The 25,152-nt window shown below is 56.2% G+C and overlaps 9 protein-coding genes across 9 annotated transcripts; 1 reads left to right on the plus strand and 8 right to left on the minus strand.

The window, feature by feature from the left end:
* Positions 1 to 3,953: 3,953 nt before the first annotated feature.
* B0H64DRAFT_408435 (uncharacterized protein) lies at positions 3,954 to 4,481 on the minus strand. The gene has a single exon (XM_062804650.1). The coding sequence runs from the start codon at positions 4,449 to 4,451 to the stop codon at positions 3,993 to 3,995; it is 459 nt and encodes a 152-aa protein (XP_062655432.1). The 5' UTR covers positions 4,452 to 4,481; the 3' UTR covers positions 3,954 to 3,992.
* Positions 4,482 to 4,663: 182 nt separating this feature from the next.
* On the minus strand, positions 4,664 to 6,863 carry B0H64DRAFT_330003 (uncharacterized protein; the record flags this gene model as incomplete). Its single annotated transcript, XM_062800907.1, has 5 exons — positions 4,664 to 5,724; positions 5,804 to 5,896; positions 5,956 to 6,602; positions 6,666 to 6,752; positions 6,814 to 6,863. 5 exons carry the CDS (start codon positions 6,861 to 6,863, stop codon positions 4,664 to 4,666), a joined length of 1,938 nt encoding a protein of 645 aa, XP_062655433.1.
* Positions 6,864 to 10,479: 3,616 nt separating this feature from the next.
* On the minus strand, positions 10,480 to 11,960 carry B0H64DRAFT_329754 (uncharacterized protein; the record flags this gene model as incomplete). Its single annotated transcript, XM_062800894.1, has 4 exons — positions 10,480 to 10,904; positions 11,039 to 11,127; positions 11,198 to 11,223; positions 11,283 to 11,960. The coding sequence occupies 4 exons, from the start codon at positions 11,958 to 11,960 to the stop codon at positions 10,480 to 10,482; spliced, it is 1,218 nt and encodes a 405-aa protein (XP_062655434.1).
* Positions 11,961 to 12,879: 919 nt separating this feature from the next.
* On the minus strand, positions 12,880 to 15,534 carry B0H64DRAFT_366375 (P-loop containing nucleoside triphosphate hydrolase protein; the record flags this gene model as incomplete). Its single annotated transcript, XM_062801904.1, has 5 exons — positions 12,880 to 13,165; positions 13,349 to 13,507; positions 13,669 to 14,148; positions 14,202 to 14,534; positions 14,594 to 15,534. The coding sequence occupies 5 exons, from the start codon at positions 15,532 to 15,534 to the stop codon at positions 12,880 to 12,882; spliced, it is 2,199 nt and encodes a 732-aa protein (XP_062655435.1).
* Positions 15,535 to 16,940: 1,406 nt separating this feature from the next.
* On the minus strand, positions 16,941 to 18,615 carry B0H64DRAFT_329723 (cyclin-domain-containing protein; the record flags this gene model as incomplete). The annotated part of the gene is made up of 2 exons (XM_062800892.1): positions 16,941 to 17,111; positions 17,191 to 18,615. 2 exons carry the CDS (start codon positions 18,613 to 18,615, stop codon positions 16,941 to 16,943), a joined length of 1,596 nt encoding a protein of 531 aa, XP_062655436.1.
* Positions 18,616 to 18,739: 124 nt separating this feature from the next.
* On the minus strand, positions 18,740 to 19,506 carry B0H64DRAFT_242749 (uncharacterized protein). The gene has a single exon (XM_062799869.1). It carries the CDS (start codon positions 19,270 to 19,272, stop codon positions 18,865 to 18,867), a length of 408 nt encoding a protein of 135 aa, XP_062655437.1. The 5' UTR covers positions 19,273 to 19,506; the 3' UTR covers positions 18,740 to 18,864.
* Positions 19,507 to 20,209: 703 nt separating this feature from the next.
* Positions 20,210 to 21,315, plus strand: B0H64DRAFT_242829 (uncharacterized protein). Its single transcript, XM_062799871.1, has one exon. It carries the CDS (start codon positions 20,324 to 20,326, stop codon positions 20,993 to 20,995), a length of 672 nt encoding a protein of 223 aa, XP_062655438.1. The 5' UTR covers positions 20,210 to 20,323; the 3' UTR covers positions 20,996 to 21,315.
* Positions 21,316 to 22,322: 1,007 nt separating this feature from the next.
* Positions 22,323 to 23,607, minus strand: B0H64DRAFT_242758 (nucleophile aminohydrolase). Its single transcript, XM_062799870.1, has 5 exons — positions 23,348 to 23,607; positions 23,225 to 23,270; positions 23,148 to 23,162; positions 22,807 to 23,082; positions 22,323 to 22,680 (listed from the first exon to the last, which is right to left on the minus strand). The coding sequence occupies exons 1-5, from the start codon at positions 23,379 to 23,381 to the stop codon at positions 22,362 to 22,364; spliced, it is 690 nt and encodes a 229-aa protein (XP_062655439.1). The 5' UTR covers positions 23,382 to 23,607; the 3' UTR covers positions 22,323 to 22,361.
* Positions 23,608 to 23,912: 305 nt separating this feature from the next.
* On the minus strand, positions 23,913 to 24,682 carry B0H64DRAFT_420138 (ERV/ALR sulfhydryl oxidase domain-containing protein; the record flags this gene model as incomplete). Its single annotated transcript, XM_062805435.1, has 2 exons — positions 23,913 to 24,357; positions 24,429 to 24,682. The coding sequence occupies 2 exons, from the start codon at positions 24,680 to 24,682 to the stop codon at positions 23,913 to 23,915; spliced, it is 699 nt and encodes a 232-aa protein (XP_062655440.1).
* Between the last annotated feature and the right edge of the window lie 470 nt (positions 24,683 to 25,152).

Here is a 25,152-nt window from a genome sequence, read left to right on the forward strand (position 1 = left end):
GCGCCAGACTCCGATCCCATCGGCATTTCCAAACACCAGCATTATCTCCGTACGTTGGGTTGGATCGCGGGAAGTTTCGTCTGGTGAATTGAGCGTGTGTTGCAAGCGTTGCGCGCATCCACGAGGGCACTAGGCAAGCGAACGACACCACATCATGTGGGCGGGCAACCTTCTATTTCCCAGACACCTAGAAATAAGCACCTATAACTACCTAGTTAGTTGTTGATAGCTACCTATGTAGTTAGTTGTACATTGCTAGGTTGTCATCGCCCAAAGCACGACCAGTCAGTCCCACTGGCGCATATCAAGTGTTAGAATGGATGGATGGATGGAATCTATTTCGCCCGGAGCCTTAGCACGCTAACTACATCCGGATCAAATCGTTTTGCCTTTAACTCGTGCAAGCCCCCTACTCCTTCCTTCTTTCTCGCTGTACCATTTACCTCTTACCTTGGTTATTGTTAGCAGATCAGCTTGGAGGCTACTTTCTCCAAGTGTTCAGCGTCCTATCTTCAGCGGCTAAAGCGGGACCTACTGGTTAAGGCTCGTGGTTGAGGCTCGTGGTTGAGGCTCGTGGTGTTGAGTGTCGGCTTCTTCTAACGTTACTGTGACTGGTCTAGTCTCTCCTCCTCATTCAGCTCCAGCCTTCCTATTGTCATTGCGTATTTGATCGTTGCCCGGACTGCCTTCATATCGGGTGACCAATGCCTTGTATCCGATGGCGCTTTCCCTCCCAGATAGAACGAGAGGCTTCCTCGTCTTGCCACTGTGTATTGCAGTATATCATCCCTCAGAGTTGTCCATCTCACGCATCGGAAAAGAAAGTGTTCCACTGATTCCCTCGCTTGTCCATAGGTACAAAGGTTTGACTCGACCGCCCCAATCCTGCTTAAAAAGCCGTTCAGTCTCGCCATTCCGGTTCGGAGCTGCGCTAATACACAGGCCTCCCTTCGCTTCAGCTTGTTATAGAGATCGCGCGTGTGCTTGCCTGGTAGTACCGCGTCTATGGCCTTTGAGAACTTGCCCACGCCTTCAGGTAGAACTCTTATCACCCGTTGTCTTTCCATTGCCAGCCTTATCGCGGTAGACTTGGCCTGAGGCGTTTAGGAGTCGGGTGTGCGTCCTTGCTTCAACACCCTCTGGGCTGCTGCCTTGGTATCAGATACCAGCGCGAAGTCAATCTCCGCTAGTATCTACAGGAAGTTGACCGAGTTCCCTCTTTATCGGTGTAGCTTGGCTGAGTCGTATATTTGCTGTATGATGCTTTGGCCGGATTCAATGCTGCCGCGGCTATCCAACTGCTGCCAGCGCTAACTGGTTCCTAGTGACTATAGTAATGTACCTGTAGCAGATGCGAGCCAGTAGCTTCTCCAGAGCTATTACGATAGCTGCTAGCTCTACTGTATATAGGTTCTGCTCTTCCCTTATCCCAAGAGCACCAGTATAGCTTATCACAGTCTCGCTAGTCCTATTGAAGAGAGTATCCCGTGTAAGGCCGCCTATACCAACAATACCCTTCTTTACGGATAAGCTGGTTGCGATCACGATTCCTGAAATTTTGTTAACCATCTCGGCCGCCTTCCATCGATCCGCGTCGAGCGTCGGTTATAGGCGAGGTACCCAGGGCGGAATGGCGTATTCCTGGATTATCTCCATCCGGTCAACTCGTACCCCTTCGGCCACGCGGGCAATTTTCTGTGGCGGAGATACGAATCGTATGGTGGTCCGGACTTTCTTCATAGTAAGGGGATACGTTCCGGGTAGCGTGTGGATGTTGATCTACAGATTGGCTGCCGCCTGGGCGTATCGTTCTCGTACGGGGTGGATGCTCGCTTTAGCTTCCACCACGGCTGTTGCCGCGGTTCGAAAGGCTCCTGTAATGGACAGGGCCCCGATCTTCTACGCCCTGTTCAGCCAGCTCAGTGCCTCTCCCCGTACGTATACCTCCAAACGTTGGTAGCGTAGTCTATAACAGGGGCTACTATCGCAACAAATAGCTGTCTCGTTGTTCGCGGGGAAAGTATCTTCAGCCTCTTCAGGGCTAAAGCGGCTGCTAGACCTTTGGCTGCCGTCCTGGCTATATGCTGCTGGTATCGGAGTTCGCGATCTATCACTATACCTAGGATCCTTATACTCTCAATCGGCTTGACTGTATCGCCTTTAACAGAGAACGGTTATTCCGAAGATCGCTTTTTGTTCCTCGTGAAGTATATGCTGGCCGTCTTATCGCTTTCAAACTGTATACCGCTTCGCCTTTCCCGGTCCAGGGCTCTGTTAATAATAGCCTGGATGTCTGCGCGATTTGCCTCTGCTGATGGACCCGTAACCCAGGCTGTATAGTCGTTAACGAAGGTAATGGAGCCTCTATTCGCGTCGATCTTCTACTATACTAGGTCTGCGTTGAAGAAGAGTAACAGTATTGGGGATAGCGGCGACCCCTACAGCAGTCCCGCTTGGGGTAACTCTTGTCGTTCGGATGTAAACCCGTTTACCGCGATGGTCGCTATACACCTGGAGTAGAAGGCCTCGATCCATCTGACTACAGCGTCTGGTATACATCTTGCTCTAAGTCTCTGGAGCAGCCTGTCCTTGAAGGCTCCGGTGTATACACCCTTCACGTCGAAGCTGATCAGGCTGAGCACCTTCCTAGCTCTCCATGCCTTATAGATCTATTCTTAAAGTAGTAGGAGAGCCTGCTCGGTTGAGCGTCTTTTCCTAGCTCCGAAGTGGTTCCCAGGGAGAAGACCAAAGGTCTCCACAGTATAGGATAGGCGTTCCGCAATAACCGCTTCCAGTATCTTACGAAGCGTAAAGAGCAGGGAGATAGGTCTCCAGGACTTGGCCAGCGTATAGTCGCTCTTCCCTGGCTTCTTCAGTGGAATGATCTTGGCGTTCCTCCATTGGCTCGGGATATCGCCGTCTCGAAGTGAAGTCTGAAACAAATGGAGCACTCTATCTTTAACAACTGGCCAGAGTTGTTTCTATATCATTGCCGGTAGACCGTCTTCCCCGGGTACCTTCCACAGTTTAGCGGACAAGACCCTCTGCTCCACCTCTTCCATTGTCAAGTCCGGCATTTGTACTGGTACCCGCTAAGGACGTTATCCCTTATCTTCGATTCTCTCTAGTAGCGGTGGGAAAAAGGTGGCTAGTAGCGTTTATACTTGTTCTTCCTTGCCTTCCGTGACAGAGCCGTCAGGTCGGGTAAGCGCGGGCACCTTGTCGCCTATCGTGCCGCTGCCCGTTTGCAGGTACTTCGTTGCTTGCCAGATGTTGGTGTCGTCGGCTAAGAAGTCGTTCCAGTGTGAGCTTTTCTGTCTGCGGATAGCGTTATAGTACCCCTTAGCCGCATTCCTAGCTCGCTGTTCGAGTTCTGGTAACGTTTACCTCATCCTGCGTCGAGCTCTCGCCTGGTTTCTCCAGAATATATAGGCCTGGCGGAGTCGTGTCAGGTCTGTTGTGCACCACCGCTTGGCGTATGGTGATGGCTTCTTTGGGCGTCAGGCCGAACACCGCTTCGGTTACCGCCGTCATGAGCCGGTCCGTTTGCTGCTGGACGCTGCCGCCCTGGGGGGTATGCTCGAGGTTCGCTGCCACCCTGGTCCTGATTTCTGCCCAGGGCGCATTCTTGAAGAGAAATCTCGTCTCAGTTTGGTGGTCTTCTACTACGATATCGAATGTCGTCTCGATCGCTCTGTGGTCGGATCCATGGTCACAGGGGTGGATCCGGCACTTGAGTAGTTGTTCTGTTAATTCCGTTGAGGCCAGTACCAGGTCGATCGTGCTTCCTGCGTATCCCAACTGCCATATCTTCGTGCCTCTTGGGAGGAGGCTGCAAAGGGAGTGTTCGTCCATGAGGTTGATGATACGGTCTCCTTCGCCTTGCCTCAGTGGTGACACGTCGTCTCCACCCCAGAGCTGGTCGTGGGGGTTGAAATCGCCCGCCAGAATGATGTCCGTCCTATTTCCCGTTCCGTTTCGGAACCTCCTAATCAGCCGGTCGAGCTCTCATTACCACTTCCAGTGCTTCGTCGTTGCCACCCTCTACGTAGACTGACACCACCAGCACGACCCAGTCTGGGAGTCGGATCTATGCTGCAGTGAGGTCTGCCGACGGCACTGGAATTTGCTCGGCCTCCACATAGCTTCGTACCCATAACATGCTCCGAATCGGCCATCGTGTCTCTCGTCTTGTCGTTGGTAACTATTAGCTTCGCACCACCACAGCCAAAGTCGGAAAACGGAACTGAAACGGAGAGGTAAAAACTGAGCGCAAACGCGTTCCCTACCGTTTCAATCATCAAGCAAGATCTCGAACTCCACCTGCCGACAGTTCGGTCCGCGGTGGCAGCAAAAGGGGCAAATCGTCGGGAAGACAAGCCGGTCGCAGGGGTCGCAGGGGCCGCAATGTGTCTGAGGCAGAGTAGCGGGGCGGTATTATCACACTTCATGAGCGACACTTATGGAGTTTGGCACACAAGACGGGTATGAAAACGGTATCATCAATTACTCCTAATAATCCGAAACCACGTTTGGGGCCCGTAGAAATGAAACCAAAACATCAACTTTGCTCGCAGCGGCCCGGACGACCTAAGCGCGGCCAACTACTAATTCAACCCCCTCCGATTCGTCACCAATCCAAATTACCTCCCAAAACTCCCCATCACAGCCCCTCCTTCTTGTCCGAAGCGTCCGCCTCGACCGCATCAACAACAACCTTCTCCTCCCCCTTAACCGCCGCCTTCTTCTTCTGCTCATCAAACTGGTACAGCGGGCGCAGCTCCGCCTTGCGCTGCCAAAACACCCAGCGCTTCACAAACCACGGCAGCGCCTCAGTCAGCTGATAAGCCCCAAACCGACCAGTCGGCACAGCAAAGACATAATCCAGCTCCTCGAGCGTGCGCTGCTTGGTCTCGGGCACCCAAAAGAAGATCATGACCAGCGCGACCAGGTTAAACCCAGCATACACGCCAAACGCGCCCACCACACTGGCCTCCTTGAGCAGGAAGGGAAACGTCATGCCCAGCACAGCCGCCCAGAACAGACACGTCGCGACCGCAAACCCCATCCCGATCTCGCGGTGCGACAGCGGAAACACCTCGGCGCTGTACGTAAACGGCACGGGCCCCTCGCCGGGGGAGTAGAACACAGCAAACAGGTAGACGAAAAGCGCGACCAGCGCCGTGCGCGCGGTGCCGGCCTCCATGAGGGTGCACAGGCCGGCCGCGAGCAGGGTCCAGACCATCTGGGGGAAGGTGAAGAGCAGCAGGGAGCGGCGGCCGAAGGTGTCGATGGTCCAGAAGGCCGGGAAGGAGAAGAGCCAGTTGATGAGGCCGAAGCCGAAGGAGGCGAGCAGGGCCTCGAACTCGCTCGAGCCGTTCTCGCGGAACACGGTGGTCGAGTAGAAGGCGATGATGTTGATGCCGCACATCTGCTGCGCGATCATGACGGTGAAGGCGGCTAGGGTGGCGCGCCGCACGCGCGGGATGGTGAAGAGCTCTACGAAGCGCTGGTGGTAGCTGCTGTTGCGGAGGAGCTGGATCTCGAGCTCGAGCTGGGAGTGGATGTAGAAGATGTCGCGCGCGACTTGGAGCGGGTGGTTGCGGAGCTTGGCCATGGATACCCAGGCTTCGGCGTACCGGTCCTTCTTCATGTACCAACGGGGGGACTCCGGGCACATGTAGATGAGGATGAGCAGCGGGACGGCGGGGATAAAAGGGGCGCCTGTTGCAGATAGTGTTAGAAAGTGTCCGATGGAAATAATCGTAGCAAGCTGGGGAGGGTGTGGATGGAAAGGACTCACCTAGCATCAGCCTCCAGTTGAGATTGTGTCCCGCGTTCCAGACGGCGAGGTTAAAGGCGGTTCCGAGGAAGATACCGAAGGCGGTCCACATTTCTGTAACTCGTTAGCTGACTACCCAAACTTCAGCTCCAACCCGTATTTCAAAGACTCACGCCAAGACATGACGAGGGCACCGCGGATAGCTGCGGGCGAGTTCTCGGCGGCGTAGATGGGCACGGTCGACGCCTTGATACCCATCCCTATGCCCATGAGAAGCCGACAGGCCAGCTGCTGTGGCCAGGTCTGGCAGAATGCGGAACCGATGACAGGCCAGATGCAGAAGTGAGCCGAGAAGAAGATGACACCGCGACGTCCCCAGAGGTTGTTGACGGGGTCGGAGAGCCAGCAGCCGATGAAGGCGGAACCGATGTAGGGGCCGGCGTTCAGGAGACCAACCAAGATAGTGTCGTGCGTGGAATCGGAGCCGAGGCCATAGAATTCCGGAAAGAAGATGTTGGCGCCGTTGGTGCCGGTCTGGTCCCAACCCTGGACTGCGGCGCCGATGGAACAGGTGATGATGGTGAGGAAGAGCTTCGGCGGGAGGCGCCACTTGTGCTCGACCTCCTTGACGAGGGCCGCCTTTTCTTCATCGTCCAGAGCCTCGGCGCCGTCAATGTTCTCGTAATTGCTGGGGTCCTGTGCCACGAGGGCGCCCTTGCGTAGGATATCAACATGCTCGGTTAGGCCCTTTTCTTGAGCGAAGACCTGGACCCGGTTCATGAGCTCATCTCGCGGAATGCCCTCCAAGGGGTTCTTGATCCTAAATACGGGAGTTCCGTATTAGTCTAGCAACTCTCGTCCATGGCTGACTGGATTGGCTCACTTGGCTTCGAGGTTCCGGTTGAGATCAACATGTTCGGTGTTAGAGACGCCCTTCTCGAGAGGGGCACCGGAGACACCCTTAGGGTCGCTGCTGCAAGGCGGTGTTAGCCAGCTGGGGTATATTTTGGGTTCCAGGCAGCGGTCCGTACGACTGATCATTGCTCCCCCGGATGCCGTCCGAGCTCCCGCTGTCGGCCATGGTGGCGGGAAAGGAGGCTGTTCTTCCTGCGCGGCGGCAGGTGAACCAAGAGGGAAGTGGTGATGCTGAGTCTGTCACTCAAAAGGGTTGACCATAGACGGACTTTCATCCGCGGAGGGAGAGATGAGGGAGAGTCAAGACATCCGTGGTGCTGGGTCCGGCCCGGGTTAAGAAGACTCCTGGGCGCTGCATGTAACGCGGGCAACACTACCACATGTGTGGCCGTCGCAGTGGCCATCATCCCGTCGACCGTTAACGTGGAGCGCGGTGAGTGAGCGTTCCCCAGCGGTCTCCCTCGAAGCAGGTCCACCAAACTCGCCCGGAAGAGGCAGGTGAAAGTGATTAACGGGCTGCCAAGTGGGAGTTGCAGCAAAATCATCTGGGCTCGGCCTGGGCAACAAAGGGGGAACATGTCATGATACAAAATCGCAACGACCAGAACTTGGTCAAATCGCACTCGATTTTGTTGATTGTAAGTGCGTAACAACGCCCTATCATCGGGCTTTCGAGAGCTATGCGGTGTATTGTAAATTGGGGTGTTTGTTGTGGAAGCATCGCGGGCGAACAAGTATCGATGCCGTGTTCAAAAGCCATGGAGACACTTCGAGTGGCTCGACCGAGCCAGGGTCCTCTAATTCCGGGGTTAAACCAAGGTTGGTTGGCGGCCGGTTCCGCCGCCCAGGGATCTGTGCCGAGAGGTATCAAGTCAGAAGTGCAGTCCGAAGTGCGCTATCACACCCTGCAAAGCTCGCACTGGAGATCCTCCACTACACTACAACGTTACTCTCGTCGTCGTGTGCTGCTGGAGACGGGCCGTGCGGTTGCGGGGAGGTGCTCGCGTGGCCGTCGTCGGCAGCAGACCTCTGTGGGGCGCCCTCAATTTATCGTGTCCCGGAGATATGGTTCTGACTTGTCGATCATTGGGCTCTTTTAACTTTCGACGCGTCTAGACTCTTGAACTCCCGTCGCCCGTTGTCGTCGCTGGGACAAGCTCGACCAGCGCTTTCACAACAAACTTCGGTCCAAACACTCTGCACCGCCTTTCGACACTCGGGACGAAAATCGTTGCTGCGTGGTTCTTGGCCGTCGGTTTCGAACGCTGGGCGGTCACTTGGCGGCCACTTGGCCGTCACTTGGCTGACGTAGAAAACGCCTTCAAACTGAGAGGGCGCCGACGAGCTGTGGAGTGCTCGGATGGGTGGAATTTGAGTTGTGGAGATAATATCGGTCCTACACGGTATGAAGACACGCCACTGCCGAAAGCTGCCGTTGGCGCTTATGTGAATCGAATCGGTCAAGCCTGCCTCGAGCAATCGACGGGGAAGAAAAAAAAAACATGGAGGTTGGCTTTTCCGGTCCGACTCCAGAATTCGAAGATGGCAAGGTGTGGAAAGAGCTCAATCGATGTTCCTTGGGAATGGTTCGAGGCTTTCGTGCTGCAACATGAATTGACATACTGTATCTGCACGGTGCAGGCACAGTGCCGGCATTGTTGACCAAATCTCCAACCCCCCAGACTTTCCCCAACTTCCCATGTTTCTCCGCATTGCCCCAGAGCTCCTGCAGAGCCTCGTCAGAATCGCCCTTCCTGATCTGCGAATCCAGGCATCAAGATGGGCTCGGTGAAAGAATCAGACACTGCCAAGGGGAATAATGAAGGGAACCATTTCTGGTTCTGGTCACAGGTCCGTCGGATTTTCCATTGCGCATCAAATTCTTCCCAAAACACCAATTCCATTGGGCATCTCTCACCCCACATGAGATGTTGCAAATGTTGGGGTTTAGCGGGGCCGTCGGCGAAGGATCAACCCCGCATACCTGAAGGATTCCGTTGCGACGGTTTGACGCTCCTGGCGAATGCGCCGCTGTCGTGCCGCGCTCTAGCCCTTCACCGACTGGCAATGAGGTATCGGCAAAACGAACAATTTTATCTGGGTACAATGTCACGCGCCAGTTGCAGGTGCCGTTGTCGACCTGGCATACAAGTAGACCTCCGCAAGGTCATCCAAGCGATTAACGGTAGGTGGACCGCGCTAGTACGTGGAGAGGATTCAGAGGACCGCGATGAGCGCCAGGGAGAAAATACCGACGCACGCATGCCGATACCGAACGAGTTTATATACACCCCTTGTCTGCAGTTGCTGGAGGAGCAGCAAGGTGTAAATGGCGACATGTGACGCGTAAAAGTCACTCAGCTCCTCCGGGGTTAGAACGTCCTCGAGCCTGTCCTGAATCATGGTGTCCAGCTAAACTTGGAGCCAACCCCCAGGCTTCCGCCGAGGATCACCTGGAAACCCCACTGCTTCGGCTCCGGGGATGTGTCTGCCAGGGTCGAGAGGAGCGCGGTCCCGACGACCATGAGGATACCCGAAACGCTCTGGGTCCACCACGTGTTGTTGCGCTTGGCCGAGGCCGCGTTACCGCGCTACCCAAGCCGGACCCAACCGCCATGGTGCCCATCTGGGGGGTAGGAAAAGTCTGGACTAAACCGCGGTGTATAAGTGAATGAGCTCGGGGCGTAATGGCACGTTGATAATAGTTAACATCATGATGAATCCGGTACATATTACGCACCTAGTACTCAGCGTCAATGTGTGTTGTCTGTAGTACTTACACGAGTAGACCAAGGAAGTCGGTGGGTAGGGGTAGAGAAGGGACAGGGCAGACATATAGTATTGTACACATCATAACCATGTTAGTGACGACAAGGGAGCGGCGAGCGGATGTGTTGGAGCCTTGGGTGACCGGGTGCGAATCTATGCCACTACACGAGCGCAACTCACGAGAGGGCAGCAAGTACCAACGTCGTTCTGAAAGTCAGTTATGTGTCCAGCAGTCTTGTGAGCCTTGTGCCATGGTGCCATAACAAGCGAGGATCACTGACAATCCCCATGTCGGTATGGGTTCTAGCCGTACTACGGCCTCGTTGGCTAAGCCTGGTGGGGGGGGCGCAGGCACGCCGTCGTGGCCGTCGTGGCCGTTCGCATCCTCTGCTTCTTTGCCTATGTGGTAGGGCGTTGCGATGAGAGCTTCGTGTACGGAGTGGACCGTGGACGTGTAAACAGGAGAGCGCAACCAGTTGAGACTGACAGCAGTAGTCGTCGAAATAACAAGAGAACGAAACATCAGATGAACGAGCGATCTTGCTAAGCTAAATACCTGGGTAGATATACGGGTAAGGAACGTTGAATTAGGGCCTGGCTGGTGCAGACAGTTGGACTGGTTTGGCTACCATGGATAGTTATAGAAAAGATTCCTATCATGTGAGGTGAATGATGATGGGCCGCTGGCTCCTCCCAATATCTGCGGAAGGGTGCCAATATACGGCCCGAGCCTTGCGTTGGTAACGTAGCGGTCAAGCCTAAGAACTCAGAAGATTCCCATCAATGAAAGAGATTGAGTTTAAATGACAATTTCTCGCCCCAAGGGCGGTAAACCTACGTCCCATCCTAGTTATGTTTGATACCAACAATACTCACTTTCGATATCTGTTTAACCCCAGATCGGTCCTCCCTAGGTACCTCCCCTCCCTAAGCATTCCCAACTCACACTTCACCTCTAACTACACCTCAAACTCCAACTCCCACCAACCCAACCCATCCACCCCCCCTTCAATCTAATACCGCCCCCCCTCCTCCGCCTCAAACCTCCTCCACATCCCCTCCAGCTCCCCCTCCCTCACCACCCCCTCCACCACCTCCAACGCCATCCTCCCATACCTCTCCATCTCCCCCCTCTCCCCCAGCACAAAATACACCCTCGCCATATTCTCATACTGCTCCCCCAGCAACGGCCGCAACTCATCCCCCGCCGCCTCCAGCAGCCCCGCCGTCTGCCGCGTCAGCCGCAGCGCCGCGTACGGCCGCCCCGCCTGGAAGGCCTTGACGGCTTCGTCGCGGAGGCGGACGATTTCGCGCCGGCGGGCGTCCGAGGCGGCGATTGAGGCGGCGGGGGCGCTGCAGAGGGCGCAGGTGCAGGTGAAGCCCCATTGGCGGTGCAGCTTTTGGGTGCGTTCGGGGTGGGGGAGGCCGAGGGGGAGGTCTGGTTGGGAGGTGGTTAGTGGGGGTGTGTTGTGTTGGGGATTGTTGGGGGATTGTTTTTCTTTTCTTTTGGGGGGGGGGTTAAGGGGCTGGCTACTCTGGGGGGTTCGGACTGCAATGGGAATGTGGGCTTACAGCTGTGGGTGATCTCCTCCCCGGCGGCAATGTCTCTTGCGGCGAGGATGCTGATTTGGAGCGTTTCGGGCATGGGTCGGGTGTATGAACTGGCGATGTGTCAGTCGGGTTCTTCTGAGAGGTACGTAAGCAGCGCCTCCCCCAGTGCCGTAAACTCACTTTGGGTTACAGGCGTGGTTGAGTCTCTATCCACAAGTCAGTCTCTTATTAACTTATAAGTTACCAACACATCAAGATCACCCACCGAAACCGTCGGATACAGCGCAATGTGCGGCACCCCATCCATGGGCGTGTGGAAGGCATTGGTCCTCAGGATATTCTCCACCTTGTCCTTCGCAAGCCCGTTGGTCTGGCCGAGTTCCCGAACACTGTCCGGGTCTGACAACCGGTCGACGGCCGCGTGCAAGAGCCGGTAGCCCAGTGTGGCCTTGACTTTTACCGTGAACGCGAGGTCGACCAACATGCTCGCGTGTTCGAGGAGGATTTCCTCATGCCGTTTGATCGGTCTGGTAGCAACGAGACCCTTGCCCTTGCCGGGAATGTCGACCATCTTATACGGCGCATCACGCGAGCTCGTTGTATTCAGCTGCTGGGTCAGAAACGAGGCGCTATTTGCCGCGGTTTCCGGGGTGGTGATGATGCTCCATCCGCGGGGGCCGTGGTGAGAGTTGGTGTAAGCGCAGTACTTTGCAGTGCCGTCAGTTGTGTGCTCGCATTGTGGTGGGTGTGTCCACGGCGAGCTCTGCACCGCATTGTCGTCCACGGGCAACGGGCATGCCACGTCAAGGGAGACGGATCTCAGGGTAAGCGGGACTGAGGCGAGGTGTTCATGAAGTGAGCCATGACCTAAGACCGCTTGGAACAAAAGTGGTAGCACAGTCACAAGCCCTAGAGCCCGGTGGTGTTTAGAATTTCGAGGCATCATGTTTGATTTCGTGTGGACTAGAATAAATTGTAAAGTGCAAAATCTAGCATCCTAAGAACAGAGCGCCAAAGACCACATATCACGAGTTGGAAAGCGAGCCTCTGATCTTAACCAGACACGTTTCGGGGCACCGCGCCGGACCCAAGAACACATGTCGAGTCTATATTAGAAGTCCCGCTGATCGACACTCGCAGAGACCCGAAGCATCAAACAAGCAGCGGGGGCCAAGGAACTTGGCCGGGGATCATTGTGCAATGCCACGAATGCCAACCTGACCTGCCCTGACAAACCATGGCCGCCCGCGGGTAAATCGTCAACAAGACGGCCCCAAAGGATGCTAAGCATACGCCCAGACGGAACCACTCATGCGTTGCGAGACCCACAACTGGTATGTACAGATCCTAACCTGAATAGCTTCGGCTTTTGTCGCTCAACACCCGACATACACATAACTTTCCCTACCGGCTTACAATCTCCGCAACCTACCTCCTATAACGGCCGCGATTTATCTAGCCCAACTCGCTCATCGCCTCACTCAATGCCCCACGTCCATTCGCGGACTTGTTCAAGGTCGTGAAAACTATCATGGTATCAGGTGTTGCTCCTCGAAGAAGGTTTTTGCCTAACCAGTGCCAATAATGCCGCGCCAACGCCTTGACGTTGCCTCGTACACTCGAAACCTCGATATTGAGAAGATTCATGAGACCAGCCATCATCCATGTTCGGCAGAACCAGCTCCCAATGTATTGCGAAACTCACTCCCTAACGCTCAGTCAAAACAAAGGGGAACAAGCTATGGCCAAAACGGACCTGATATGCCGGGCCAAAAACCTAGGTTAGGTACCTAGGTACGGTAGGTAGGTCGGTAGGTATCCAACCCCATCCCACACCCACCCACGCATCACATCACATCCCATCACCGATAAAGCAACCCAACCAACGCATCCCACTCCGCCTCCTCATCCGCCCCATCATCCCCAACAACAGCATAATCCCCCGTCGCCAACAACTCCCACCTCGCCTCCTCCGCCTCCGCCCTCAACAACCCGGCCTCCTCAGCCATGTCCATGCGCTCAAACACCAGCGACATGCGCCACTGCACCCGCGCGGCCTCGCCCGGGTTGCCGCCGTGCGCCTCGTTGCGCCGGCAGATGGCCACCGCGTCTTGGAGGTGCTTTAGGGCCGTTTTGTTGTTGTTGTTGCTGCTGCTTCTGTTGTTGTGGTTGTTGGCGTTGGTGTCGTTCATATCATCGTCACTACCATCATCATCCTCATCACCATCCTCATCATCATCATTATCCTCATCATTGCCGTCGTCATGGTCGTCGTTGTCATCATCATCATTATCGTCGTCGTCGTCGTTGCCATTATTGTTAGCGCCACACTGGAGCATCGCGATACGGGCGCGGTGGTACAGCGCCGCGGCGACGCTCGCGTGTGTCGGTTTGCCGGCGGCAAGCAGCTTGTGGGCTTTGCGGCCGAGTTTTGCGGCGGTCTCGAGGTCGCCCTGCTGTGCGGCGATCTTGGCGCGCTCGTATTTTGTTCTGGGAGGGGAGGGAGGTGGGGGTTAGCTGTGTGTAGTAGTAGATGGCTTAAAAGGGGGGGGCGGGGGAGGTTGAGAAGTGATAGGGTGATAGGGGAAAGTGATGCGATTCAACTGTGGAGAGGGGGTTGGGAGGTTGGTATAGCGGGGGCTGTCACTTACTCTCCGTCATAATGATCGCCAGGCCCGTAGATCTTGGCCTGGTAGTACTCGGCCTCGAGAAAGTCCTGTAGAGCCTCGTCAAGCTGGCCGAGTTGCTGCTTGCAGCGGCCCCTATTCCGCAGGAACCGATCAATATTGTAGTCTTGGTAACACACCGGCTTGGGGTGCGACTTCGCTATGGCTACTGCTGTGTTGAGATGGGCAATGGCCTCGGATGCCTTGTATGCCGAGACCAAGGTGTAGCCGATATTGCTGTGGGCGTTGGCCATATCTGCATCCCTGTCTGGAAGATGCTTCCGTAGAATGGCAAATTCCCTTGTAGCAGCGGCGCACGCCTTGTTGCTGCGTCCTGTCCTCTCATATAGACCAATGAGACTGCGGTGGATTCTAGCGGCGGGAAGGGAGTTCTTGTCAGTGGTGGCCAGGAGGGACAAGAGCGAGTCCTCCGCTTGGCGGAAGTGTTGGATTTCGACCATGTACCTAAGGGGCTGTTAACACAGACCAATTCGAAACGGCAAGTTTCTGTCGCTTACCATGCGTGGTCTTGAATGAGTTCGGTGTATTGTGACATTTCAGTCGAGAAGTTGTCAGGAGCTTTCATAGACTTGTATCGCTCGTTGAATGCCATGACGTGCGGGTGCAAAGTGTCACAGCTATCCCGATCTACCCACAAGTGTTTCGAGCCCTGTTGCCGCGGAAAATGGGCTCGTAGCAGAATGAGGGCTCCATGGAATGCCTCACGCTGGGATTCTGCTGTCATCTGGGAGAAGTAGCTTTCCTGTATGAGACGGTGCACCGCAATGAAGCCCGTCTTGGTGTTAATTCGGACTAGTGAGCAGACGAGAAGATAGTCGGCAGCATCGAAGCTATTGGTGATCAGTTAGCTTAATTACCACACTCAAATAGTTTGGGAGATTGTACTGACATTCCCAGGTCCGTTACTGCTGTGTTTTCTGAAGGATGCCATCGAAACCGATCGTTATCCTGAAATAAAAACATCGGAATGGATTCGGGACTCATGAAACAGAGTATACCCAACAGTCTGGAGGCATTCTCATCCAATTTGTCAAAGTCTGACTGCCACAGGCCGTCCAGGTTCTTTAAGTACCAGAAGTTACTAGTCCAACGCCTCGGTGACTTCAGAGCCGAACTCTCATTTTGCTCAAAGTATGGCAGGTACTCGGCAACTGACCTAAACTGGCGTGAGGTCTTGATCTGTTTGGCTATGGCGTCAACGGCAAGCGGGAGCCCGCCGAGCTTTGCTGACAGCTCGTTTGTTGCCTTCACCTCGTCCGCCATCGCCGGATCCTCGTCCAGAATCCGAAGTATTAACTCGGTGCTTTGGGTAATCGTAAAAGCAGGGACCTCGAGTAATGTTGCGGCCGGCCCAGACTCGGCAAGCAGTTGGCCCCGATAAGTTACCAGAATCCTTCCACGACCAACCGTAGGCCAGCTTCCGACCAATTGGTCTTGATCCTCAACACCGTCGAGAACGAGGAGCCATGGGATATCTGTGTTTTGGAGCCACTGGAGCACCAGCTTTCGGTTCGTAGCCGGGGCATTCTTAGAATAACCCTCCAACTGTAGCTCCCGCGCCGCATCGTAGAAGGATTTGGTAGTCTCGGCAGAGGTCTCGCTCGCAATCCACAGGATGGCTCGTCCTCCGTCTGCCCAGTGTTTGTGGGCAACCTCGAGCGCGATTTGCGTTTTCCCAATACCAGCAGCACCCCATAGCGCGACCGATGATATGCTAGTAGCTTGCCTCTCGAAGGCAGAAGCTATAGCTTGGAGTATGTCATCCCTCCCATAAAAGTCGGGGTTCTGGGGATAGGGGATGGTGTGATGGCGTAGAGACTGTGATGCCATCGTTGGCAGATGTTGCATCGACAATGCGTCAGAGAGAATGTCGGTGAGAAGTCGTGAGGCTGATGTCAATTTTGACTAGAATGTGGCAGAATGTCGCAGGATGTTGGCCCATCTCTTGGTCCGGGTTTCTGGAATTTCGGTACGTTTTTAAAGCCCTCGAGACGATTCCGGATGTCTTTCCATGTTCGCTCCATATTCCCTCCACCGCTCAGAGTTTGTGTGATCCGACTGACAGTTGGCTTGCAGAGACATTTAATCGGGGATCATCCGCGCTGTTCTAAGGTTTATTCGCGATGAACAAGTAAATGACCAAGAAACAACACCGACGTTCTCACGTCTTCACAACAGGAGAACCACGCCTCAAAAGTTCTCAGCTGTTCTCACGTTCGTTACCCCAAGCCCCCGCCGGTGAACCAGACTAACACATGTAGTGTGATGAGGTGCTATCAGAAACATAAAGCCTCAAGTCCATCATATTACCTTCATGTTTTCCACTCTCTGTCCCAAGTCGGCAATTACCTGTTCATGATCCCGAACATGGTGACAATGTGGTTAGTTCGCCACAACACCTCGCGCCAACACCTAGCCACAGCACCTCACCAGATATTGTACATACAGGGTGAGTTGTAGCAGGGTACTGTGATGTGGCATCGTCTCGCCCACTACGTAGACCAAAGACACTTCACAGGCACATTATACGCACTAATAGAATTCTGGGGCGATAAGTTGTGGCTCACAGACTCTGGGCTGGTTGGTCTTTTGAACAGAGATAACAACCAAGCTTTAATTGGTGGCTTGTGGAAGGGGCACCACAACAGATAGGTAGAGAGGTAAAAACAAACGTCGGAGGTATGAGCCCGCGACCATAGGTAACCAGCAACCAGCTAACAACCGTCAACCTAAGGTTAACTTAAGGCAGCCAAAAGCAAGGCAAACCAGCACGACCACCGCCATTTTAAAGTAGGTAAAATAAGTAGGTAACCAAGTCAACTCAAGAACCGCCGCTCTAGTAGGGTTTCATCACGCAAAAACGCCCCGCGTCTGTCTGTTTGTCTGTCTGTCATGTCATGCACACCCGCCGACCGCCAACCCCGACCGTCAACCCCAACCGCAGTGTCCCCCGATACTAGGTAGTCCAAACAAGGGAAAAGCCGGCCTGGCCTCCCGTATGAAATCGCCCCCCATCCCCTAACCTGCGCTGTTACATCAGAACCACAACCACCACCCCCGTGTCATCAACCGCATGTTCATCTGAATTAACCATCCCCCATCCCATGCCATCACCTCACATCCCATGTCAGAGCATCCGAGCGCAGCCATACCCTCTAGCCTGGCCCATCCAGCCCATCTGGCATCCCCCAAGAATCAGCTCAACCCATCCCCCCTCAACCAATCCAACCCGACGCTCAATCCGACCCAGGCCTCGTCCGCTGCGCAACCACCTCGCGCGCATAAAACTCAACCAGCATAGTAGCATAAGCCTCCAAGTCCTCAACCGGCACAGCCAACCGAAAGTCATTCAAAAGCAGGAACTGCAGCTCGAGATGGTTGAGTTCCGGCAGGGGGAGGCCACCGACCTATATTATATCATCGTGTTAGTATCACACCATACATACCGAGGGAAGGGTAAAGATAGAGAGAGGAAGGGGGGCATACCTTTGCATAGCGCGAGTTGGTGTAAAAGACATCGGAGAAGAACTTGCTCGCACAAGTGACGCCGGCGATGATGAGGCGGTGGATGTTGAAGCTGTCGACGACAAAGTAGGTCGCCTGCTGGGGCTGGGATGCGCCCGTGGTGGTGGTGGTGGTGGCGGCGGGGTTGGCGGCGGGCGGTTTCCTCCCCGCCCCTGCCCCCGCTGCTGCTGCCGCGCTGGTCGGGATCTCGTCTCCGTCTGTAGAGTCTGCCAGCTCCGAGTCCGTCTCGGTCGCGTCGCTCGAGTCGTCGTCGTGGTCGCGCATGACCGTGTCCTTGTCGGCGTCGGTGGAGACGCGCGGTTGCTGTAGTGGTGGCGGCTGCGGCTGCTGTGTCTCAAGCTGCGCGCGCCGCCCTTCCTCGCTCTTCATGACCATGTCGTTTACGCGCTCTGTCATGCGGTCAAAGTAGACTAGCAGGCTGAGGAAGACCTCGTACGTCGTCGGGCAGTATTTGTGGATGCGGCTGAGGTAGCTGAGGATGGTGATGGCGGGCACGTTCTTGCCGTGGAAGGCTAGGACGCTGCTGCTGAGCGGGGTCATGCTCCCGTCGCCGGCCCCCTCCTCGCCCCTCGCCTGCGCCTGGGCCTGCCGGAGGTGGTGCGCGTTGCGGTTGAGTGCGTCGTGCTGGAGGTCGTTGGTCGTTGTGATCTTGGTCAGCAGCGCGGCCACCATTTCGATGATGTCGCCGATGGGCATGCCGCTGATCTCGTACTTCATTTGCTGTAGTGGTGGGTCGTTTACGATCCCCGGCCCCGTGCCGGTGAGCATGTCAGCTCTTGCCAAGCTCTGTATGTGCGCGAGGTCGCGGACTCGGATCGTGGTCTGCGTCTGTATTGGTGATTCGGGCGGGTTGTCGAGGGTTGGGGGGATGGACCCGGTCGCTTCGGGATGCGCCGAGGTCCAGCGCGGACCACTATCGGAATCGGGGGAGGGGATGGACCTGGAAGGCGGCGCTATTACCGTTGGGGCGGTACTCGCCGACGAAGCGCTCGAGTTCGAGGCCGAGAACGACCCGGGGGTGGGGTCCTGGGTGCCATCTCGAGGTATTTCCTGCTGTGGTTGTGTGCCGCCGGAGGATGGTTGAGAGGATGACGACGAGGGTGGGGGCGAGGGCAGTCGCGCGTTTGGTTGCCTTGATGTGCTCTTCTCCTGTGCTTGTTCGTCCCTACGCCGTCGGCTCGGTGTGCGGTTCGGCGCGCCGGATAACGAGGTCGAGGGCCTCCGGGGGCTCTCTGTCGGGCGTGACGTATGGTGGGGCTGGGCTTCGCGGTCGCGAGATCCGCTCGCAGACCGGGTCTGATAATGGATATCGTGGGAATGCCCTCCGATCATACCATGAAAGCGCGATGGGGAATCAGCAAAGACGTCCCCTATGATGGTAGCCATGCTGTTGTGGTGGTCGGGCTCCGTGGCGTTTTGCCGACGAAGGGGATGATGTTATCGGGCGGCGGGCGGCAGGACGAGGGCCTCGGCGGGAAAGTGGCTGTGTCGCAGATAGCGGAGAATTAGCACGGGATTTTCTGGCTGGCCAAATAATACTGGGTCCAGGGCGAGAATGAGCCGGGACTGGTCCGGTGCACTCAGCGACACAAACTCCGTGCAGCAACAGGCCCCATGAAGAAGATGAGGTCCGGGTCAAGTTGGGAGATGGCAAACGGCCGCCGGCATGTTCCAAGCCAAAATAAGATAAGGGGAAAAGGGGTTAGGTAAACGAGGGAATGCGGCAACGTTGGCAGCGTTGGCTGCGAGCGGCACTACACGCGGCGTGCATGGAATGCTGTCATTGGTGACATCCGCCAGAAACCCCAAGCAAGCAAATAGCAAGCCACCCAAGACAGGAGTCTCGTCGCCGCGCAGACTGGGTAGGGTAGGAGGGTAGGCGGCGCAGGAAACGCACGATTGGGTTGGTGGTGATGGTGTCTCGGCTCGCAAACCGTGGTTGGATTTGACTCGGGAAGTAACGCCACTGAAGCCGGCGCAGCGACCACAAGACCACAAAGGCTGCAACAGCAAACAAAACAAAACCGAGGCCGAGTCCGGCATGGAGGTGGGACAGGGTCGGCCCACGACGTCACCCGGCGAGTACGAGATGGAAATACAAACGAGAAATGTGACGGCAACTTACCCAAGGTACGGGACTGGTATTGCTCTTCTGAAGGTCCGGGGTCGGCTTCTGTCTCGACTTCGAAGGAAGATGCCGGAGGGTTGTATGTATATATGGGCGAGTGAGGCGAGGGCGACGATCAGCGAAGGGGCGAGTCGTGGAACCTGAAACAGATGTCGATGAATGACGCGCGGTCGGGCCACAACGCAGTCGTAGGCGGCAAGAGAGACTCAAGGGCAGTTCAACTCGAAAGAGAGCAACTTGATATAACAGCCTTCCCAGGAACAAGAATGGGGGCGGCCCGAAACGATGATATTATTGTAAGAGAACGAGGGGAGGGCGGGTGAAGCGAAGCAATGCCAAGGAACGGCCACAGGGCTGGAGGTCGAGACAACCGAGCGATGTTCGATGTTTTGTTGCGAACGACATGCACTCTCCGGTCCAGCCCAGGCCAAAATCCAAACGGGGAAGCCAAAGGCAGACGGAAGCCAAAGGAGGAGCAAAGGGATAAAAGTTCAAAATCAAGGTCGAGGTTCGAAAGAAGAAATACGGCGTGGCCGAGCTGAGAGCAGGCCTGCGATAACGTCTGGTCAGTTCAGTGGAACTGCACAGATGACGACCCTTGGCCCTGGCGCCGTGGTCGGTCTCTCAGTGCAGCGTCTCCCGATCCCCCGCCACGTGTGGGTAAGCCGAACAGGGGGTGGCCAAAGCCTGGCCTTGCCGCCTTTGGGCCTGGAAGGAGCCGCCGGCTTGCCACTTCGACTCGGTACCTGGGTACAACTAACAAGCGCAGCCAAGAACCCTGGAACGGCCCGCTTTCAGGACGACTCGGCCGATTCCGGTTGCCTGCCTTTCAAGAGTATTTCCAAGGATGGTCTGGGATATCAAACTCCTACTAAAACCATAAATGCCGCTCGAGTACTCCCATACAAGCAGTTCGGGCCCTTGCCCGCCGTAACTGATAACAGAAAGTGGAGTGGTTGATCGGGAATGGCGGGCCCACTGCGACCAGCGGCGGTTGTCTTCCCCCACCTCAGCTCATCAGTGGGGTTCCAGCCGCGAGCATCCACATCCATCGCGCTTCAGAGCACGGCATCGCGCGGCTCGACCACACTGGATGAGGTGACAGCCTCCTATAATAAGGTCATCTATTCTCGGCGCCCTGGGACACCTCGCCTCAACTCACCGGCCGTAGAGGCAATCTCGCCAATAGAACCAAGCCGGGACCGGGAAGGTCGGGAAGCCGCGTTTGCCTGCTGCCTTCGCGCGCGTGTCCCGCATGCAAGGCCTTCCTCGTGTGCTGTACTAACTCCTCTCTCATGTCATGCAGAGGCAGTCGCGCGACCCAGCTTGCGGCCAGTGTTTGAAAAACCCTCTCTCGGTCTCCTGCGCAAAAACCCGAAAGCCAGCCAACAAGGGATTCGAGCCCAAAGGCATCGAACTTTCCCCTCGGGTGCAGCCAATCTGGTGGCGCGAGGGGGCCACGGGGGGAGGGGTGTCGGCGGGAGCGAGCGGGGGTTGGTCCCTCACCGACATTCTGCCCCTCCTTGGACCTGCTCGATGAGATGCGGTTCCAGTCCTGCGGATGCAGTCACTGCAGTCAGTGCCCTGTCCGTTCGCAAGCGTTGCTTGAATATGGCAGGGGCTTGTCAGAGATTCTGACAAGACAGCTTCACCTGAATAATGAATACAATAGAACATTCGCCAATTACTCTCGAACGTGGGTCTTTGATGACGCAGCTTGAAACAGTCCACGTGCCGTCGAAAGAACTACAACACATTGATGACCGCCTCGAGAATCCAAGAATCATGGTCGCGACCACTCAGCGCATCACGAGCGGTTACAACGACTTTCCAATGGCCATGGCCTCAGGGGTAAAACACCATCTCAGCTTCACCGATGGGAGAGGCCCGCAGCTCGGATATCGACCCGTGTTGCAATGTTCCAGCACGTGGCGACGGCGAAACCGATGAACCTTAACTACCCTTGACCGTTCTCGAGCGAAGGCGCGCAATTCCCGAGCATCGTAACCGCCCCGAGAATATCCTCCACCACTCCAGACTGGCCACACCCGCGCATGAAGCCCTCTCGCCTTCTAATAGACCGCGCTGTGCCTGCCACCCATCCTTGCTTATTTCTCAACACTGCTCTCTGCTCTGGCACCACCGCCCTGCCCGAGCATCCCCATCCGAAACGATGACTGCTACGGCAAACATGACCTTCAAACCACCGTCAACCCCAACACGGACAGCACCAGCAGGAGACACGCGCCCATACAATGCATGGACGGGATGAAGGGACATGCCAGGCGTCGGACGCGGATGTCATCATAAGCTTGACGCAGGACCAAACCACCCGTTCTCCTCATTGAGCTCCTTCAGCCAGAACGATTGTGATATTGTAGTGGTTTCATATTGGGGCGCGGGGGGGGGGGGGGGGCGGGGTCACGGACTTGAACCGCAACAAAGAGGCTGGCAAGCATCCAACCCGGGATAAGAGACCGGAATCCGTGATCTGTAAGGTAGGGGCGGGGGAATTGCTGCTCAGTATTGAACCCCCACACGACGTCATCATGCGCTCTCACATCGACTGCGCTTCGTCGTGGTGGTGGTGAGTAACAACGCTGTAAGTGTGGTAGGAAACCGTCATGATCTCTCTAACCTCGCGTGGAGTCAACCGAGGTGAGGGGTGTTTCTAGTTCAAGGAAGGAAATGGGTTCCAGGACTCAGGCACGCCTCAATCATGGGCATGAAAAGAAGAGACCTCCATGTGTCATGTCTCATCGTAGAATCGCAGCGCAACTCCGGTAATGGCTGTCCAACCGGTATGCAGATGCAGCAGAACCTCAACCACCCATGGCCACGGATTTCAGGTTCGCTCTCCCGCAACCGCCCGTGTTGTGACATATGCACGATCCCCAAGATCAAAGGTGTGGACCCGAACGGATGATATTGTTTGTTGTACAACGCCCAGCCGCTCGGTCTGGACTCGTCATGTACCATTCCCCAAACCAACCCTTCCCACGCCTCACTCATGCCGCACCCTGTAATCCGTGTCCGGCAAGTACAGGTGCCTATCAGCGCCCTTAGCCGTCAGCACCACCATGCGAATGACACCACCCGAGCTGCCGTCCCACTTGATGGCCTCCTTGAGCGCGTCCTTGACGAAGCCGACGGCGTCGGCCTCCTCCATGCCCTCGCGCCAGTTGGCGTCGCAGAAGCCGTAGATGTACGTCGAGCCCGACCCGCCGATCGAGTACGGCTGCTTGTGCAGCGACCCGCCCAGCGGGATGCTGTACACCTGCCCGCCGTGCCGCTCGTCCCAGCCCGCGATGATCAGGCCCGCCCTGTGTTGGTATCGTGTTAGCGCCGTCCCAGGCTAAAACAAAACAACCAACCACCCCCTGGTCCACACACTCCCGCAACCCCGCCCCCCATAACCATGTGTATATTTGTTTTGGTGGTGTACTCACGTCAACCGGTCCTTGTTGGCGTAGCACAGCTCCTGGAAGATGGCGCCGGCGGTCTGGGTGGTGGGCGGCTTGCCGTTGGTCATGGCGAACAGCTCGAGCTGGTACTTGACGATGTCGGCGACGGCCTGTGTGTCGGCGGCGGAGCCCGAGCGGCAGCACCAGATGGTGTCGTGCACCTGCGTCAGCTTGTCGGTTACCCGGTTCGCAATGTACGCGCCCGTTGTTGTGCGCGAGTCCGCCCCGAGGATCACCCCGTCTTTGAATGTCACCGCCATGCTGTGGTTGTTGTTGTTAGGGTCGGTGCGCTGGGCTCGAGGGGTGCCCGTGGGGTTCGGACTTACATCGAGGTACCTAGGCTGGAGGGGGGTTAGCAATGTGTTGTGTGGGCGGGGGATGGGTTGGGATGAGCATGACTTACTTGACCTCACCCTTCTTCAACCGGTCCATGTCGAGATGGATGCCATCTGCACCAGGCAATGGTTAGGTCACTGGCGGGACATCAAGGTGGAGCAGCGAGGGACGGCGGGGGTTGGTTGCATACCTTCCCTCAGGGAGCCCGAGTTGCCGAACTCCATGTTTTTTGTGGTTTTAGGTATTGTAGGTGATTCGGTCGGCCGGACAAGAAAAGCGTCGTGGTCGCGGGTTATTCTGGGGGTCGCAGTTTGGGGATCGTAGGGTATGGTGGGTTGTCGTTGTTGGCGAGCTTGGAGCTCCAGCTCAAGGCAGCTCCCACACACGCGTGCGCCTTGCCTGGCTGAGGCGCGTCACGTGAGAGCTGACGCCCCGCGGTCTTATCTTATCGCAATCAGTTATGCGCCTTGAATTTAAAGCTGAGACAAATCAACCGTTTTTAATGCAATTGAAGAGACAAGGCCTGGAATATGTATGTCTGCAGCGGCGAGAATCTTGAGATTACCGTCGACGCTACCGTAAATACGGCTTATGCATCCGTCACGGCGTGAAGCAGCCTTCCCAGTGCTGGCATGCCCCTGTGGAACCCATGAAATGCTGAAGCAGCACGACCGAGATACAAGATGGTAACCAATGTGAACACCCAAAACCCCCCAAACGCCATTCCATCTATGCAACACCAACACACCTTCTCTTCACCCACCCCTCGTCAAGCCCTCCTCCTTCTCAACCGTAACCCCCTCCCGCCCCTTCAACTCATCCCCCTTCGCCGCCTCCCCACCCTCCCCCCCTGCCTCCTCCTTCTTGCCCCCATCCTCCTTCTTCCCCCCCTCATCCCCACACCCACAGTCATAAAAGTCCCCAATCTTATTACAATCAAACTCCTCCTTCTTCAACCTTTTATTGACCTCATTATGCACAAAGCACGCCCACCCGGCCGCCGCGTTGCGCCCGCTCGTCTGCGGCGGGTACTTGCGCAGCAGCTTCTGGAAGTGCGCCGCGCACTCCCCGCACGGGTACAGCCGCGCGAACAGCCGCATGTACGTCTCGAGCGCCAGGCTGTCGTCGGGGGTGGGGGTTTCCGGGAAGCGCGCCATCATCGTGTGCAGGAGCTTCCAGGAGGCGCGGCCTAGTTCGGCTCTGCGGGGGAGGTTGTTAATTTTTGTACGTCGTGGGGGGTAAGGCAGGGTGGAGTGAAGGGGTTCGCTTACTTGGCCGTGGCGTTCCCCAGCTTGGGCGCGATCGAGCCGCCTTGGAGAATGCGGTCGGAGATGTCGGTGGCCGAGAAGCCGTCGCCTGCGCTGTCGTTGCTGTCGTTGCTGTCGGGGTCTGTGGGGAGGGCCGCATCCTCGAGTCTCGTCTTCGGGCTGTATTCGACGCTCGATCTGCCGGCCATGAAGTACGTCAGGCTCAGGAAGAGCATGACGGCCAGCAGGGTCAGCGTCAGATGCTGTCGCCGCGCCATCGCCCGGTTTTCCGGCGCTGCGTTCGCGCAAGCCGATAAAGTACTGAAACGCGAATGTAACGGGATGTGTGGGGGCGCCGGTACAATGCGCCGGGAAAGTATTAACAAACCAAGAAAATGATTGTAAAGGAATGACTGCGAGAGAGAGGGACAGAAAGTTGCAAAGTCGAAGGTAAATCGCATGAGAGTCGTCAAATGTTCTGCGACACTGCGTGGCCGAGCGCAGGGGTTGCGGGAGCGCGGCAGGGGCTGGTGGGGTTGTCTCTCGGCAGGCAATTCGACGTCTGGGTCCGCATCAGACTCGCAGGGGTCTGTCTGCCTTGGCCGTGCCTGCCACCAAGCACCTTGAAGACCGACCATCTCAGGCAATGGAAGGTGTGGCCTTCAAGCTGGAATCCAGGCGCGGTCCAGATAAGAGAGTTTTTAATATCGACCTTTGTTTCAAACAACAATTATTGCGAAGAACTACC

Source organism: Chaetomium fimeti (genome assembly GCF_033439085.1).
Source record: "Chaetomium fimeti strain CBS 168.71 chromosome Unknown B0H64scaffold_8, whole genome shotgun sequence".
Taxonomy (NCBI): domain Eukaryota; kingdom Fungi; phylum Ascomycota; class Sordariomycetes; order Sordariales; family Chaetomiaceae; genus Chaetomium; species Chaetomium fimeti.